Genomic DNA, 14,397 nt, shown 5'->3' on the forward strand with positions numbered 1-14,397 from the left:
ACCAACGAGAGCGCGCCGACGACAAGGCAAGCAGGCCAAGAAGCATTCAGCAACTAACAACCGCCAGTAAGCAGCATCCAACTAGCGTCCAGTGCTTCCCTTCCCTTCCCGTCACCGAAGCCGGGAGCGCCAGGACCGCCGCCCAGTCAGAACAGGATAGGTTCTGTACACTGACTGCTCTGTGCCCTTTCTTTGGTTCCATTGGCAACGGACCAAGGACGGGAGACACTTGGGCGCCCTGTTATTGCGACGGCAGCGACTGCGACGTGGTACCTGCAGACAACCAAAGTACCTCGCCCACTCCTCCGTACGGCGAGCGAGCGACGCAAGGTGCTGCTGCAAGGTACAAGGCGGCCAAACGAACCTGTGGTGGACCCCGTTCGGTTCCCCAGCAAGCTCCAGCAGCCAGTTACGTCTGGTCAGCGTGGGTGTTTGTGTGGTGCGTGTGGTGAGTTTGTCCCCTCATCTTGTTTTTTTTTTTCTCTTTTCTTTCTGTTCTCTAGATGATTCCCGCCCGGTATGTGTGTGTGTGTGTGTGTGTGTGTGTGTGTGTGTGTGTGTGTGTGTGTGTGTGTGTGTGTGTGTGAAGCGGGCAGACGAAGACGAAGAACACGGCCAAGGAAAAGAAGCAGACGCAACGCAAGCGCTAGTGCAACGTCCGAGTTTGGTTCTCTTTGTCTCTCACATCGTCATTGCTCTCTGTATTTCGCTTTGTAGTCGCGCCAGAGAGAGTGTGAGAGGGAGAGAGAGAGTGTGTATGAGAGCACTAAGAAAGACAGAGAAATAATGTCCAAGGACCAAGGAACGCGGCAAGTCGCTCGTCTATTTGGTCCGTCTGCATCTGGTTCCTGGATGCTGAATCGGTACGGATACATTGCATCCTGACGGACTTTTCTTTCTTTCTCTTTCTTCCTGTTTAACTGGAGTTGGAACCGCGGAAGAGAATCCGACTTGCTCTTCCTCTTCCTCATCCATCTCCGTTATCCATTCCCACGTTCCATTTTCCCATTTTCCCTCATTTTCCAATTTCTCTTCCCCCCACCCCCCACTACCCCTGGGCCTCGCCGCGGCCGGGTGTCAGTGTGTACCTTGCCCAACTCAACTTTACCTGCCTGTTCCTACATACAGTACTTGACCCCATCCCCGGGGCTCCCTGCTGGTGTTGCTGCAAGGTACGTACAGACCAGTACGCTAAGTCATGCACCCTTGTTCTTTTGGTTTTGTCTGCCACTCTGCATCTGCTATGTATGTCGAGAGTATCTTTACGGTGTATCGTTACGGAGCATCTAAAGTGTACAGACAGACAGACAGACAGACAGAGCAAAGAGAGAGAAACAAGACTGAGCGAGAGTCATGGGAGAGAAAGAGAGAGAGAGAAAGAGAGAGCACGGGTAGTGTATCCGTAACGGAATAGTCTATGGATAGTGTGTTGCTTGTGCCACCACCAGAGCCACGAGGACTATCCGTCTTGGTTTCTTTGCTCTCGAAAATACCGACCGTTCTGTAAGTACATGGCGGTTCTATTGACTCTTTGAGGCGATGCCAAATTAAAGAAAAACATATCCTTCCTGGTTTCTCCCTCCTCCCCCTCCCCCCCCCCCCCCCCCCCCCCCCCCCCCCCCCCCCCCCCCCCCCCCCTCTCCCCTCCCGCCCCCCCGCCCTCCACCCCCCCCCCCTGTGCCCTCCCTCGACCCCCCCTCCACCCCCCACCCACCCCCCACCCCCCCCCCTCCCCCCCCCCCCCCCCCCCCCCCCCTCCCCCGTTCCCTTCCGCTTCCTTTCCCACCCGGGTGCTTCTCTTCCCCTCCACCGGACAGATACACTCATAGTGTAATTACAGACAGACACATACACACGCTCACGCACCCCTCCCCCTCCCCTCCAATCCATGATCTTCCCCCCTTTCCACCAGGTACATCACATCCACCATCATCTCCCCCCCAGCTGCTGCAAGGTCGCAACAGAAACTGGAATGGAACCGAACTGAATTCAACACACCCCCAAAGACCCAAACCCAGGAAAGCAAGCAAGCTGCTGCTGCTTGCTGCTGCTGCAAGGCAAACGAGCAAGCAAGCACAATCAGCCGCCAATCCCCTCCTCCTACCTCGTACGGAGTACCCCGACTCTCTCACTCTCAGTCTCTGTGCCTCCTTTCTACTGCTCCCACTCCCAAAAAGTCTCGTCTCTCTATCTCTCTCCCACAATCCACACGCAGTTTGCGGATCCCCAAACAACCCCCCTCCACCCCTCTGCCCCCTCCCCCCCCGTCCATTGGAGCTGGAGCTCCCACCTGCGAGTTGGGTCTCATTGTCGTCCTCCCGGCCCCAGAGAGGGCAGGGCAGACATGAGGATCCAAGACACGAAGAGAGGACCCGACTGACCCAACTGACCAGAGCCACAACCACACGCACAACCGGGTCCCAAGCCCAAGGGCCCCAGAAATCCGCCGCTCCTCCTGACGAAGCACTCGTGGATGCGGAAGATTCTGCAAACATGTCCCAATACATGTACACCAGCTTCGCCCCCGTCCCTCCCATTCTTTCTCGCATCGAGTCGACCAGGCCAAAGACTGCGACTGCAACCTTGACAAACAAGAGCAAACAACAACAACCACACACGGCGGTTGGTGCTAGTGCTGCAACTACAGATACTACTACCACCACTACCACCACTACTACTCCTGCATCTGCCACTACAACTCTGTCAACAACATCAACAAAACCCCCCGCTGCCGCCCACGCCGCCGTCGCACCACCTACCCCGTCTTCCTCTTCTTCGTCCTTCTTCTCAAAGGCCAACCCGGCGGATTCTTCGCGCATACCGTCGCGCCAACCATCATCAAACAGTTCTCACTTTGGACAGCAGCAGCAGCAGCAGCAGCACCACCACCACCACCACCCCGCAACCCGTCTCAAGCACATCCGCACATCGTCATCGTCCTCGGCGTCACGCTCCTCGCACGAGACCTCACTCACACCCACGTCAACGATCCTCTCGACTGCGTCGCCCATCGACCCGCGCGATCTTACCTCGCCAGCGTCTCCAAAGAAGCACAAGCATCACCACTCGCTACAAGAGACACGCGCTGGTGCCGACCGCACTCGCATCCGGGTGCCGGCGCGCCTTCGCAAGGAAAGCGGCACCTTAAGCTCCTACGCGAGACACCCGCTTGTACCGCCTACACCATCTCACATCGGTCTCACTCCGAATGAGCTAAAACATGTCGCCATGCTCGTCGACACGGACACATCGGGCCGTCATCTCACTGCCGGCAAGGCCGGTGCAATTCCTTTTTCCCGTACCGACAGTCTTTCGTCGGCGGCTCCTTCAACCGCCTCCATGTCGACCCGCACAATGACGTCCTCCGACCCCACGACAAACTCGTTCGATGCCTCCCGCCCTTACTGCTTGCGCAATGGCCGCACATATCTGTCAGATCCGTCGTTAGCATACCCCTTGCCTGTTGACCTGAGCGAGATCCATCGCCAGTCATTGCGCACACTGCTGCTCATCCAGTTGTTTGGTTCGCCAATCTGCTCCACAGCATTTGCTAGCAAGCCGCCTGGTCGTGTCCTCGAAGTCGCCTGCGGTTCCGGATTCTGGAGTCAGTCGTGTCACCGGTATTTCGCGCAACGAGGCCACCCAGATATCCACTTCACTGGCATGGACATTGGCCCAATGGGGCAGCATGCGGGGGACGTATCTCGCGACATGAAATGGCGATTCATGCAGCACGACATTCGCAACTTTCCGTGGCCGTTTGCCGATGGCGAATTCGACTTGGTCATGGTCAAGGATCTGAGTCTGGTTGTGACGTCGCCGCACGCACTGCAGAACGCCATTGAAGAATATCATCGCATTCTTCGCCCCGGTGGCACTGTGGAATTCTGGGATAGCGACCACCAGATCCGCATGTTGCGGCCCCACGCCGCGCCACAGTCTGGCAACACCGAAGACACCGCCACCGTCGCCTCGCTCGGCGCGTATCCCATTTCGGCAAAGACCCCTTTGAGCGCGCCGCTGAACAACTTCCTCGTCGAGTACAACAGTTGGGTTCACCGTGCACTCGAGTCCCGCAATCTGAGTCCTGTGCCTTGCACTCTCATCGGTCCCATGCTCATCCAGGAATCCGAGGAGCTGACTGACATACAAAGCAAGCGCCTGGCGATCCCACTTTCTGAAGTTCGCTGGGAGCGCGAGGGCGTCGGCGGTGTCGTGACCAAGGACGGCAAGTCGTTCATCAACTCTGGCAAGGGCAAGGGCAAAGACAAACCGGACGAGCAGAAGAAGACGTTGACCGAGGCCCAGGCGGCGCTCCGCCGCACGGCCTTGATGACCGTCGTACAGCAGATCCAGAGCCTGGAGCCGATCTTGCGCGAGGTCAGCGGCAAGAGCCAAGACGAATGGGACGGCTGGCTAGGCAAGATGATGAACGACCTCATGAGGGAGAACGGTACGAGTTGGGGAGAGTGTTTGGAGGTCGGTGCCTGGTGGGCACGCAAGAGGGAGCGATGAAGGACCGCATGACGAAGTTATGGTGGACGGAAAAAGAAGGGAGTTTTTTTTTTTTTTTTTTTGCATTCGTGTTTTTGCGGCGACAGTTTATTGGACTCTATGGGAATGATTGGCCCTCAACATTGACCTATGCCTACACCCATCCCAAGACGCTCGCCGCATCACGCATCTGGGACGTAACGCTTCCTCAACGCCCGATACCGCTTGAGATAATACCTGTTGCGCGATTAGCATCATGGCGACTCTGAGGGCGAAGGAGCGCCAGTGTCAACAACAGAGCAGAATACAGTTTACCAGAAACAAGAGAAACAAAAAGGGACGGCGAAAAAAGGGACAAGGCAGGAAAGGATGGAAAGGGGGAAGGGAGGAAGGAAGGAATAGGGGGGAAAGGTCAGAGATCCAGTTCATCGAGATACCCCATCGTCAACATCATCATCGTCGTCATCTACTACCACATCATCTACATATACACCTACATATCCTATCACATCGTTTACCATTACTATACAATACCTATATCTCCCCCCCAATATGCTTTCTTATGCTGTGTTGTGTGCCTCAAAGTGACGATGCTGAAAATGGAGAGTAATGCGGGGGATTATGGCGCACTGGAGAAGCATATGCTGTAACCTTGAATGCATGGAGTGACTTGGCATTCGGAAGAGGGTGATGGGTTTTACATGAAAGCCATGCGGGCACTCGACGGAGGCGACTTGCCTCGCCGTGAAGGGGCATCGCCAGTCGATTAACATCTCGAATTGACTTGTACGACCATTGGTAAGGGAAGTGGGAGGTGAGTTGGATGAGTTGGATGTGAGGATGGAGGGGGGACAAGGACCGACTTGGTAAGAGTGGTTTGGATGGTATGTCATTGTAGAGTGTGATCGAATCAGGGGCTTAGACAAGGTCTCGAGTAAGGTTGAGGATGTGAAGAGGCAGGGCAAATTTTCTCTTCTTCTTTTTGGGCGTTCTGGTGTTGCCAACTGTGGCGTCGTCACCCGTTGCATGCTGCGGTAGCGAATCATGCCCTCTGTTTTTTTATTTTTATTTTCTGGGGAGAGGGGGGGTGAGGAAGGAGGATAGAGGATGTATGGAAGACTGACTTTGACCGTGTAAGTCGCGCCTAGCAAAACGCACTTACTCTGTTAGGAAACACGCCTGAGGAAGGACTCGGTTTGGGTGTTGGAGGGGGGAGGGGGAGGGGGAGGTACGGCGGGATGGCTTGAAAGGGGGACGCGTTGAACAGCGTACGTGCTGTTGAAGAGTATTCAACTCTCAAGGACTAGTGACATTGGTTCTCCCATAGCCTTAGTTACACTTGTTTTCCGAGGCCCGGGTCGAGGTAAGGTACATCGCTTTCGGGCGTGTTTGATAGGAGAAAGAGGGGCTTGTCATGAAGTGATAATGTGTACTTGGGGAGACGAGGTTGCGAAGTTGGATGGACGTGGACGCAGACGGTGGCTTTTTTGGAAAGCGCAGGTGAGAGGCATTGGGCTGACTTACAATGCTTCGATTTCTGTGAGGGATTCAAGTCAGCTGTTTGATTCTATTCGTTGGTATAAAGTCTGATGTTATTGCGTCCCATTCGGTCATTGAGAGAATAGAATGGGGAGGAAAAAGGGATGAGATACAAAGGGTGAGTGCATGACGGGAATGATGGAAGGTCATGACTCTGACAGAGTTGGGGGAGTAAAGCGATGTTGTCCACTTTGGAAAGTCTAGCATGGAACAAACGCAGTTGGGCAAAGGATGAAAGTTGCCCAGAACTAGATGCAGTCGCACTAGACGGTAAGTACTTCATGGAGAGCACTTCCCACGCCCGGAAGAGAGCGGCATCCGGTTTAGATGGCTGAGATTGGGGACTTTGAGGCGCATATAGTATATCGAGACTCATGCTGGTGCACCACGAGACACACTCGCCTCCAACGTGGAGACAGAACTTGGGAAACGACCAACATCGAGATGCAGCGGAGTCAGTTGAGGAGGGGGGAGGCGTGCCCCCAAAGCAAAGACGAAATGTCCACGAAACCAACTCCAACTTTGGAATCGACCACGCGCGGTCATAGAGCCTGATGTCAACCGAGCATCCATAGATCTCACCTTGCCCTGTCCACGGACGAAGGACACGCCATCCAACTGGTGAAAAGGAACCCCAAACCCAGAGAAAGACATAAAGAAAGAAAGACAGGAAGACAACGTACCCTTCTTCACAAACTCGGCCCTCTCGATCCCCCTTCGAATAGCCTCCTCATCCCGCAGCGCAGCATTCGCGGAAAACGCCTTGTGCAGGCGGGGGCGGAAGTAATCGTAGCCGAGGGGGTATTCTCGGCCCAAGTAGAGGAGTTCTATTCTCCATGGTTAGTCATTTTTGTCTGTTGGGTTCATCTTGAGGTGAGGCTGCAGTATGAGCCCAGGCATAATGGTTGACGGATGGAAGGTGAGCGGATATTGTAGAGGGAGGCAGTGAATAGAGAGAGGGTGAGGGAGGGGCAAAAAGATGTGTTGGAAAAGAGAGAGCTCTGGGTTTGGTCGTGCTGTGGTCAGTCGACTTGACGAAATTCAACCGGATCATCAGTCTCAGGACGACAAGTATCTGTCGTAGAGTAAGGATGCGCCAGCGACAGACGTTTAGAAAAGCGCAGGTTTTGTCTTCACAACAAGTTATGTTGACAAGAGCAGTCAAACATCTCAGCAACTTGTCTCACCGGGCAACCTCGAGGCTACGTGGTACAGCTCGATTGAACAAGTGCGATGCTCCCATTCAGAGTAAGACGAACAACAATACTGGAAAGACTCTCAACTTACCCTTGTAAATGGCAATGACCCGCCTCCGCAACTCGGTATTCACGACGCTCATCCTCTTCTTTGAACAACTGTCGGAGCAGCTTGCGAAGTCTCAGAGAGTGACAGTCTTTAAATATCGTCGTTGTAAATGATGGTATAAAGAGATGGCGCAGTCCCGTCAATTATCGCATCTCCCGCTCATGGCGCGCCAGGTCGTCGTCGATGAGGTCGACAGTTCGCTCCAATGGCCTCAGACCTCGGCGAGATGATGTAAGACCCCCCCCAGGTGCCATCCCCACCACCAAGCTCCAACAGCTCTCGTGATTGGTTGGAACTTTCAACCTCATCCCACCTGTTCGTTCCCCCAGCTCAACCCACGAGGCCGAACTGCGCCGCGCCGCATCTTCAACCTCGCCATTCGAAACCCGCGGGACATTGGGAGCTTGAGGCCGGCCATCTCTTAACACTCTTTTCTCCCTCACGTCGCCATCTATCTGGTGGAGGACACGGCACCTTCAGAAAAGCGACACCGAAACCTAACCTTGATACCCTCACCCTCGCACGTCGCACCTCGACTCCCGATTCCCGACCCCGACCTCGATCCCAACACACCTCACGCATCCCGCTCGTCAGAGCAAGCCTCTCCCAAAAATGAGGTCCACAACAACGCGGCTCCAACAGTCAATGCTATCCCGCGTAGTCTCAGAATACTCCCGCGAAGCAAAGCCCGCCGCCGCCGCCGCCGTCTCCAAAGCCGCCAAAGCTCCCCCAAAGGCCGGCCGCAAATGGCCCCTATACTCTAACAACACGCAACTCGCAAACACAATCTCGCTCAGCCCGCGAGAACTCTACAAGCGCATCGGGAAATGCCTCGCCTTTGGCTGCGACCCAGACCAGACCCAACGCGCGGCCAGTCTCCTGAGAACCATCAACGACGAATGGCGTAATCTCCACGCAGTCTCGCAGGGCATCTACGACCCCAAGAACTCGGCGTACACTGTCCGACTGCGAGATGGCGAGCCGAGTCATCGTCCATGGCTGGTGAGTCTTTGATCCGCCGTCTGCGCTAAGCAGTGCCAGCGCCAGCGCCAGTGCCAGTCCTGGTCCCGATCTTGGTCTCGTGTGACCAACTTGTATCAACAGCGCCACTGACTGTTGTTCCCGTTTGCTCTCGTAGGGTATATCTCAAGCGTCTACCTTGACCCAAGTCGCTGAGCAGTCAATCGCCCGTTTTCTGGACCGCGTTCTCGAGACGGCAGATCCTCAAGATAGATTAGAGTGGGAGCGTCTTCGCGACAGCCAAACCTTCAATGAGACACTGACAACCATGCACTGCCAAAACAAATCGCCACCGCAAACCCGCGCCTCTCCGGTATGTCCACAACATCACAGTCTCTTTTGCGCCCCCCGCCCCTCGTCCCTCAAGGATGCATGTGCTGATGAGCCTTCCCTACTAGACACTCTCGCTCGAGCCGCAAGTTATCAGCGCCTACACAAGGTTGCTGTCAAACGATCACGAAGAAAAGTCCACCTTCCGTTTCAAGGTTGTAATCTATTCACACAAGCACTTCACCAAGATAGCAGACTTGAACATGCATCTGAAGATCTGCACTCATGACAGAGAAGGGCTGCCCTGGCTCAGCCGTGAACTGAAGCGGGTGGCTGAGTTGACCAGCACCGACGCGGAGCGAAACGCCGCAGATGGACATGCAAGACATATCGCGAAAATGGTCATCAACCTGGAACTGGGTACATGGAGAAGACCAGACGCCAAGGAGGACTTTGGCAGCGCCGCGCCCTAACGAGATATGAGTATGAGTGCACAAATCCTTCTCACGGCACTGGGTACTATCGCCATCGGACCAAAGACGCGAGCAAAATCCGTGGTCGAGCCGGAAACCCGAGACGGAAAGAGCGAGAGTCGCTCGTGTAAGTCGAGCGAGGCGAGAAGACGCATGGATTTTGGTTCAATTTGATCAGTCATAGGCGAGTCGAGGCGAAAGCGGTCCTCTTGTAGAGGAAATTGACCCCGCCATTTGAGCGTGCCCCTCCGCTAGACAAGATGACGGGCGACAGCTTGATGGCTGAAGAGAGCTTGAGGCCATTCGACCCTACGGGCGACGCAAGAGGTACTCAAGTGTCTGCCGAATAGACGATAGAAAGCACGCCGCCGGAAGATATCCCTAGCATCGGCCCCTGGTAAATACCAGTCATTGAGATAGAGACTCAGAAAGGTACAGCGCGCAACTACTCGACGCCGTGATCCTAAAAACCCCTGATCATGTGCCAAATCTCATCTTGGTGCATGCATTGCAGAAATGCTGGCACGGGTTGAGCGCGTAAAAATGAATCGATGCGGTCGGGTTGACATGTGACCTGGAGACCAGTGATTGGAACGGCTGAAAAGGACTCTTCACTGTCAAGGACAATGGTGCCACTGGGCTCCATGTCAAGGCATCAATAACCGTTGTCCGTCCTGCTCCATACGCATGTAGCGTCACGGAGTCTTCTCGGCGGCACAGGCTCTGGAAAAGAGCATCAGAGGCTCCATGGAAATTCGCTCCGTAAAAAAATTTCTCAAAATTATCTTTCCAGACGTATACGGCGCACCGGCTGGCCTCGCGTCCAGTGTCCGCCGCTGGAAAATTCAAATTCAAATTCGCTCCGAGAGGGGCGGCGCAGAGAGCCCACCGGGAGATCCGCATCGCACGGAGCCGCCCTTGCGCTATTACGTTGTGTCGCCTCACGCATCCGTACATGGGTATTCTCGTTGTGTATATCCGTACCCATACGACCAGATGGCAGAGCGGTGCCACAGCCTGCAGACCGCCTTCAGAGTCAGCACCACAGTGCGAAAGGACATCGGCGAGAGGGAAATCGACCCCGCTAAGCAGCCGCAGAAATATAACGGTCTGCAGGGCACCAATCAGCTCGCGACCGGATCATGGGCCGCCAAGTCTTTTTCCCTCGTCGAGATGGAGGGGGAGGAGCCGCGATTTTGCAAGTGTAAGCTCTGGAGGCTGCGGTGGTGATTGAGGTGAGCTGCTGTGGTGCTGCAGTGCTGCGTGTTGAGGTGATTTGGGGCCTGGGGCTGCATGAGAGGCGTGCCGTAGCTTGTGCTGCAGGAAGGCTGGCGTCTTGAAGCTTATTCCCGGGGCTTTTAGTCTCGATGCTAGATCAGTTGACGGGGTGCTAGTCGTATCTCCTCGCTATCCATGATTGGAGAGGTCATTGTCCCATCAAGTCTCTCGCTGCAGTCGAGATCGAATGGTGAAGTATGGCTGCTGCAGCGGCAGAGAATGAGTGAGACTGTGGGAAAAGTGCCGTAACATCGCTTCTTCTTCTTCTCCCTCCAACTCTCCCCTCGTCCTCAAAGTCCTACCATCGTCAGGCACTAATAGTGATACAAAGTCCTGGTGAGGACACCCGCAACCCACGCTTGGTCACTGACTCTTTGAAGAATTTCTGTACGGCACCACGAATCAGGTGATTCGACTGCAAATTGCTCTCCACGGCATCCCGAGTCAGCAGTCCACTTGAAGTGCACCGGCTGTGACATGGGAGGCAATCTGGCAGCAAGGCGCGCCGCTGGTAGCAGCCAAATGCCGACAGGCAGATCGACTTGCTTTACCTCTCTGCGCCTAGCTCCCTCTTGTTCCTCGCCGTTTATGCTCAAGACCTGGGGGGCCATGTGGGGGTTCACCACCATCACAGGTAGTATTTTCCAATTATCTCTGTCGTGACTTGTCGAGCAGGTTGAATACGCCTGACGACGGTCCAGGATGTGGTTGCATTGCCGCACTGTCTTGCTCCTTTCGATTTTGTCCCTCCTCCTTTTCCGGGTGGGATACCTGTCATCTCGATCGGAGGATAATTAGCTAAACGGGTGGAGATGGCGGCAAGAAAAGCTTGACCCTGCAAGCTGATTATCGATAAAGGTGGAAGCGCCGTAAGAGTTGCCAAATTCTCTCTCCTGTCCATAATAGTACGGATATGCCCCGTTGACACTTTTGCAACCCCGTCGTCCACCCCGTCTTGTCCACCCCGCGGGTTCATTTGAGGCCGGATGTAGATTTGATGTTGGCTCAATGGAGGGGCTCAACTAAGTCATCGGAAGCGGTCAGCGGTCAGCGGTCGGCGGCCGTTCACTACCTCGCCGGCTCTTTCGGAGAGACCATAGGGTGATTGGCAGCGGAGAGGAGGGATGGCCGACGCGCACTGTCTAGGTTATTTCCAGAAATGGCTTTGTTATGTTTCGAATCAAAAGGAGATCGTCGACAGCCGGGCAAAGGCGACAAAGACATGGGCGCCTGCGAGGACAGGACCACTTTGTCTAGGGCCTGCGACAGGGTCGAAAACAGCGATGCGGATCTCCGGACCACAGCCGTGTCCAGCCATCAGCAGTATTCGTAGTCATTGCCAGTCGCTGTTGAGACTCGTCAGTCGCGTGCAAAGCGTTGTGCCTGTACCGGTACGTGCCCGTACAGTACTCTGTAGGCTGTCAGCGTGTCAAGCTGGCCCCGTCATGTCACATCATGCTGGATCTGAGGAGGAATTGGCTCGAGCGAATGCCGCCTTAACGATGCTGTGGTTGGTGCAGTGCCCAGAAAGCTACGCATGCGACATTCCTCGACTAGTTGATGATCGACATGGGAAATCTGCCCTCCCAAAAGTCTGTTGCCATTCGTGCCAGGATGAAGGCAATGAGATGCTGCACGTTCCGCAGAAATCATTGCACTACTGAATGTGAGCCAAAGTAAGAGTGCAGTGCGAGTGTAATGTGATGGTGCGTTGTCAACCACGAGACATAACGAGACGGATATACATTGCTGCATACGAGTCTCAGTCTTCCGCCGTCGAGTCGCGGCCGAGCAGAAGCTCCACCCACGATGCTCCTGTCCCGTCGACTTGTCCTCTGGCTTGGTGGTATCGTTGCCCTGATCCATGGCTGCCCTGAAATTGGACGCTGGCCCGTGAGGTGGTGGTGGTGTTTGGTGATTTTGGTTACGCTCGCTCTGGAGGGCTAGCGCTGGATTTGTCGTCCGCCCGTGATGCTTTTCACTGTGCGAGGGGTCCAAGGGGTCAAGGCACTCTCGTCTTGCCAGGTTCCTTGGTTTCGTCCCCACGTTTTCGTGCCTCGTGCTTGGTGCCTCACCGAAGAGCGTTTCGACTTGTGAAGTTGTGCCCCGATTGCCGGCGTCAAGATGGTGATCGTGGAACGTCAGGCCACCGAGCGTCGGAGGAGACTTATACAGGTACATTTAACACACAGTGGGCACCAGAGAACGGGAAGCACGTTGTGCGGCTGGCGGTTGGTGGTGGACGGAACCGTGGATGCGTGGGTGGCATCGTGCCCCTTCAAGGGGGAGGCCGAAATGGTAGCCCTTGAGGCGAATATATTTCCGTCGGAATAGCGTAGCGTGATGTGGAGCATACTTTGACGATCGTCGGTGTGCGCCTGGGGAACGGGCTCTGGCAAGCGAGGATTGGTGAATGATGTCGAGCTTCGGCCGGGGCGGACAGGCGATGGTTGTCTTTGAGATGTCCTCGTGGCTCGCTGGGAAAGCGATAAGAAATTTTGAGTGCGCGGGGGTGGTCTGCAAGAGCGGGGAGAGCCTAGTCTCGAGGTGACAAGGAAGGCGGGAGGTAGTACACACACTGGTGGTCCATCCTATCGTGTCGTGTTCCAAGGTGCTAAGTACTGCGTGATGGCCAAGTTGCGTCGACATGTGGGATGACGAGCACGAGGAGATCGTCCACCGCCCAGACAGCCTGCAGACAATAAGGCCCGGCCTGACAATGACTGTGTGTCGGTACTAGTGGATAGTGCTGTGTACGGAGTACCAGCATAGCTTGCTTTGGAGGGAAAGAAACCAGGCACATGTGGTAGAGAGTGCGGGATGGGCGTTCAGCGCAGCTCAACCGGGCCATTGGCAGTAGCCCCGATGCTGGCTCTGAATATCGCTTTGGCGGCATGAGTATCCGACGTAAGTGCCATTACTTATTACTTGATTTATGCGTCGATGCGTGAGTGCCTTCAAGGGCATGTATTGTGCTACCTCAAGGTCGGTGAACGGGAGCAATGAACGGCCTGGGAGGGACAGAGTTAGGTGTAATGATCAGGCAGAGGCGGTACGGATATCATCCAGTCTCTTCTTTCATTACGTCCCCAGGTATGTTCCCAAAGATTCCAGCTGAGCCGGGTCGTCATGCGAACAGCGATGATGGGTGTTGTGGACGAGTGACAGCATGGACAACGGTCGATGACAGAAGCCGTGGACAAGACGAAGAAAAGACGACGAGTGACCGAACTAGGGACGAAAGAAGAAGGACGTTCCAGTGAGTCCAGCGACGGCGCTGTCGTACTTAGGCTCGTAGTGGCGGGTGGTGGTCAGGGGCGCTGAATATGACGGGGATGTCGAAGAAGAGAGAAATGTATCGTTCACTGGTATCCGTACGAATACTGTGTAAGGGATGGTTGATGTTTGGAATGATTGGGGAGAAGACCTGGCGACTTGGGAAGAGTAAAATGAAGAAAGGAATTTAGAGTTGGGATATGACGATTGTTCTATGGGAAGGAGGCGCGCAGCACAGAGGGGAGCACCACCTTCCCAACCTCACACCGCACATGAGGTATGGAAGGAAGCAATTGACATTGGTAAGGTAGTCTCCTGAGTGAGGTAGGTACTTGCACGAAGTTGAGAAGGCACACGACCACGATACCTTCCTTTTCTCTGCGTGCCCAGGTACCTTGCCTTTGGTACCTACTCAATGTCTATCCCTTACCTAGGTTCTCAACTTCTCTATGTATTCAGTGGAAGGAACCTAGGTACCCTCCTGCCTGTGTCTAAGGTACCTACGTCAGGTTCCTCGACTTATACGATACTTGGTCTGAACAGTGAGCAGCGAAGCACGGAAGGGGCGGAAGGCATGATGGAACAAAACTACGGATAGAAATACCTTACATTGATATCCCAGCACGATGCCGCCATGTCAGGTAATGCAGGACACGATTTCTTGCCTTGCTTGCGTGTTTTCCGTTCCGTCTGGGGATTCATCCTGTGCCAGGCCCTGGGAGCTGGAGGCTGGAGCAGCAGC

At 54.9% G+C, this 14,397-nt stretch overlaps 5 protein-coding genes across 5 annotated transcripts; 3 read left to right on the plus strand and 2 right to left on the minus strand.

Moving 5' to 3' along the window:
- Positions 1 to 2,493: 2,493 nt before the first annotated feature.
- On the plus strand, positions 2,494 to 4,515 carry CCOS01_08372 (methyltransferase domain-containing protein; the record flags this gene model as incomplete). The annotated part of the gene is made up of 1 exon (XM_060456533.1): positions 2,494 to 4,515. One exon carries the CDS (start codon positions 2,494 to 2,496, stop codon positions 4,513 to 4,515), a length of 2,022 nt encoding a protein of 673 aa, XP_060312807.1.
- Positions 4,516 to 6,014: 1,499 nt separating this feature from the next.
- Positions 6,015 to 7,372, minus strand: CCOS01_08373 (complex 1 protein; the record flags this gene model as incomplete). Its single annotated transcript, XM_060456534.1, has 3 exons — positions 6,015 to 6,031; positions 6,717 to 6,860; positions 7,321 to 7,372. 3 exons carry the CDS (start codon positions 7,370 to 7,372, stop codon positions 6,015 to 6,017), a joined length of 213 nt encoding a protein of 70 aa, XP_060312808.1.
- Positions 7,373 to 7,950: 578 nt separating this feature from the next.
- CCOS01_08374 (uncharacterized protein) lies at positions 7,951 to 9,101 on the plus strand (the record flags this gene model as incomplete). Its single annotated transcript, XM_060456535.1, has 3 exons — positions 7,951 to 8,340; positions 8,477 to 8,671; positions 8,757 to 9,101. The coding sequence occupies 3 exons, from the start codon at positions 7,951 to 7,953 to the stop codon at positions 9,099 to 9,101; spliced, it is 930 nt and encodes a 309-aa protein (XP_060312809.1).
- A 996-nt stretch (positions 9,102 to 10,097) lies between these two features.
- CCOS01_08375 (uncharacterized protein) lies at positions 10,098 to 10,331 on the plus strand (the record flags this gene model as incomplete). Its single annotated transcript, XM_060456536.1, has 1 exon — positions 10,098 to 10,331. One exon carries the CDS (start codon positions 10,098 to 10,100, stop codon positions 10,329 to 10,331), a length of 234 nt encoding a protein of 77 aa, XP_060312810.1.
- A 1,365-nt stretch (positions 10,332 to 11,696) lies between these two features.
- On the minus strand, positions 11,697 to 12,560 carry CCOS01_08376 (uncharacterized protein; the record flags this gene model as incomplete). The annotated part of the gene is made up of 2 exons (XM_060456537.1): positions 11,697 to 11,725; positions 12,137 to 12,560. The coding sequence occupies 2 exons, from the start codon at positions 12,558 to 12,560 to the stop codon at positions 11,697 to 11,699; spliced, it is 453 nt and encodes a 150-aa protein (XP_060312811.1).
- Positions 12,561 to 14,397: the final 1,837 nt, after the last annotated feature.

The sequence above is a fragment of the Colletotrichum costaricense genome (genome assembly GCF_030867565.1).
Source record: "Colletotrichum costaricense strain IMI 309622 chromosome Unknown Scaffold_8.1, whole genome shotgun sequence".
Lineage (NCBI taxonomy): Eukaryota > Fungi > Ascomycota > Sordariomycetes > Glomerellales > Glomerellaceae > Colletotrichum > Colletotrichum costaricense.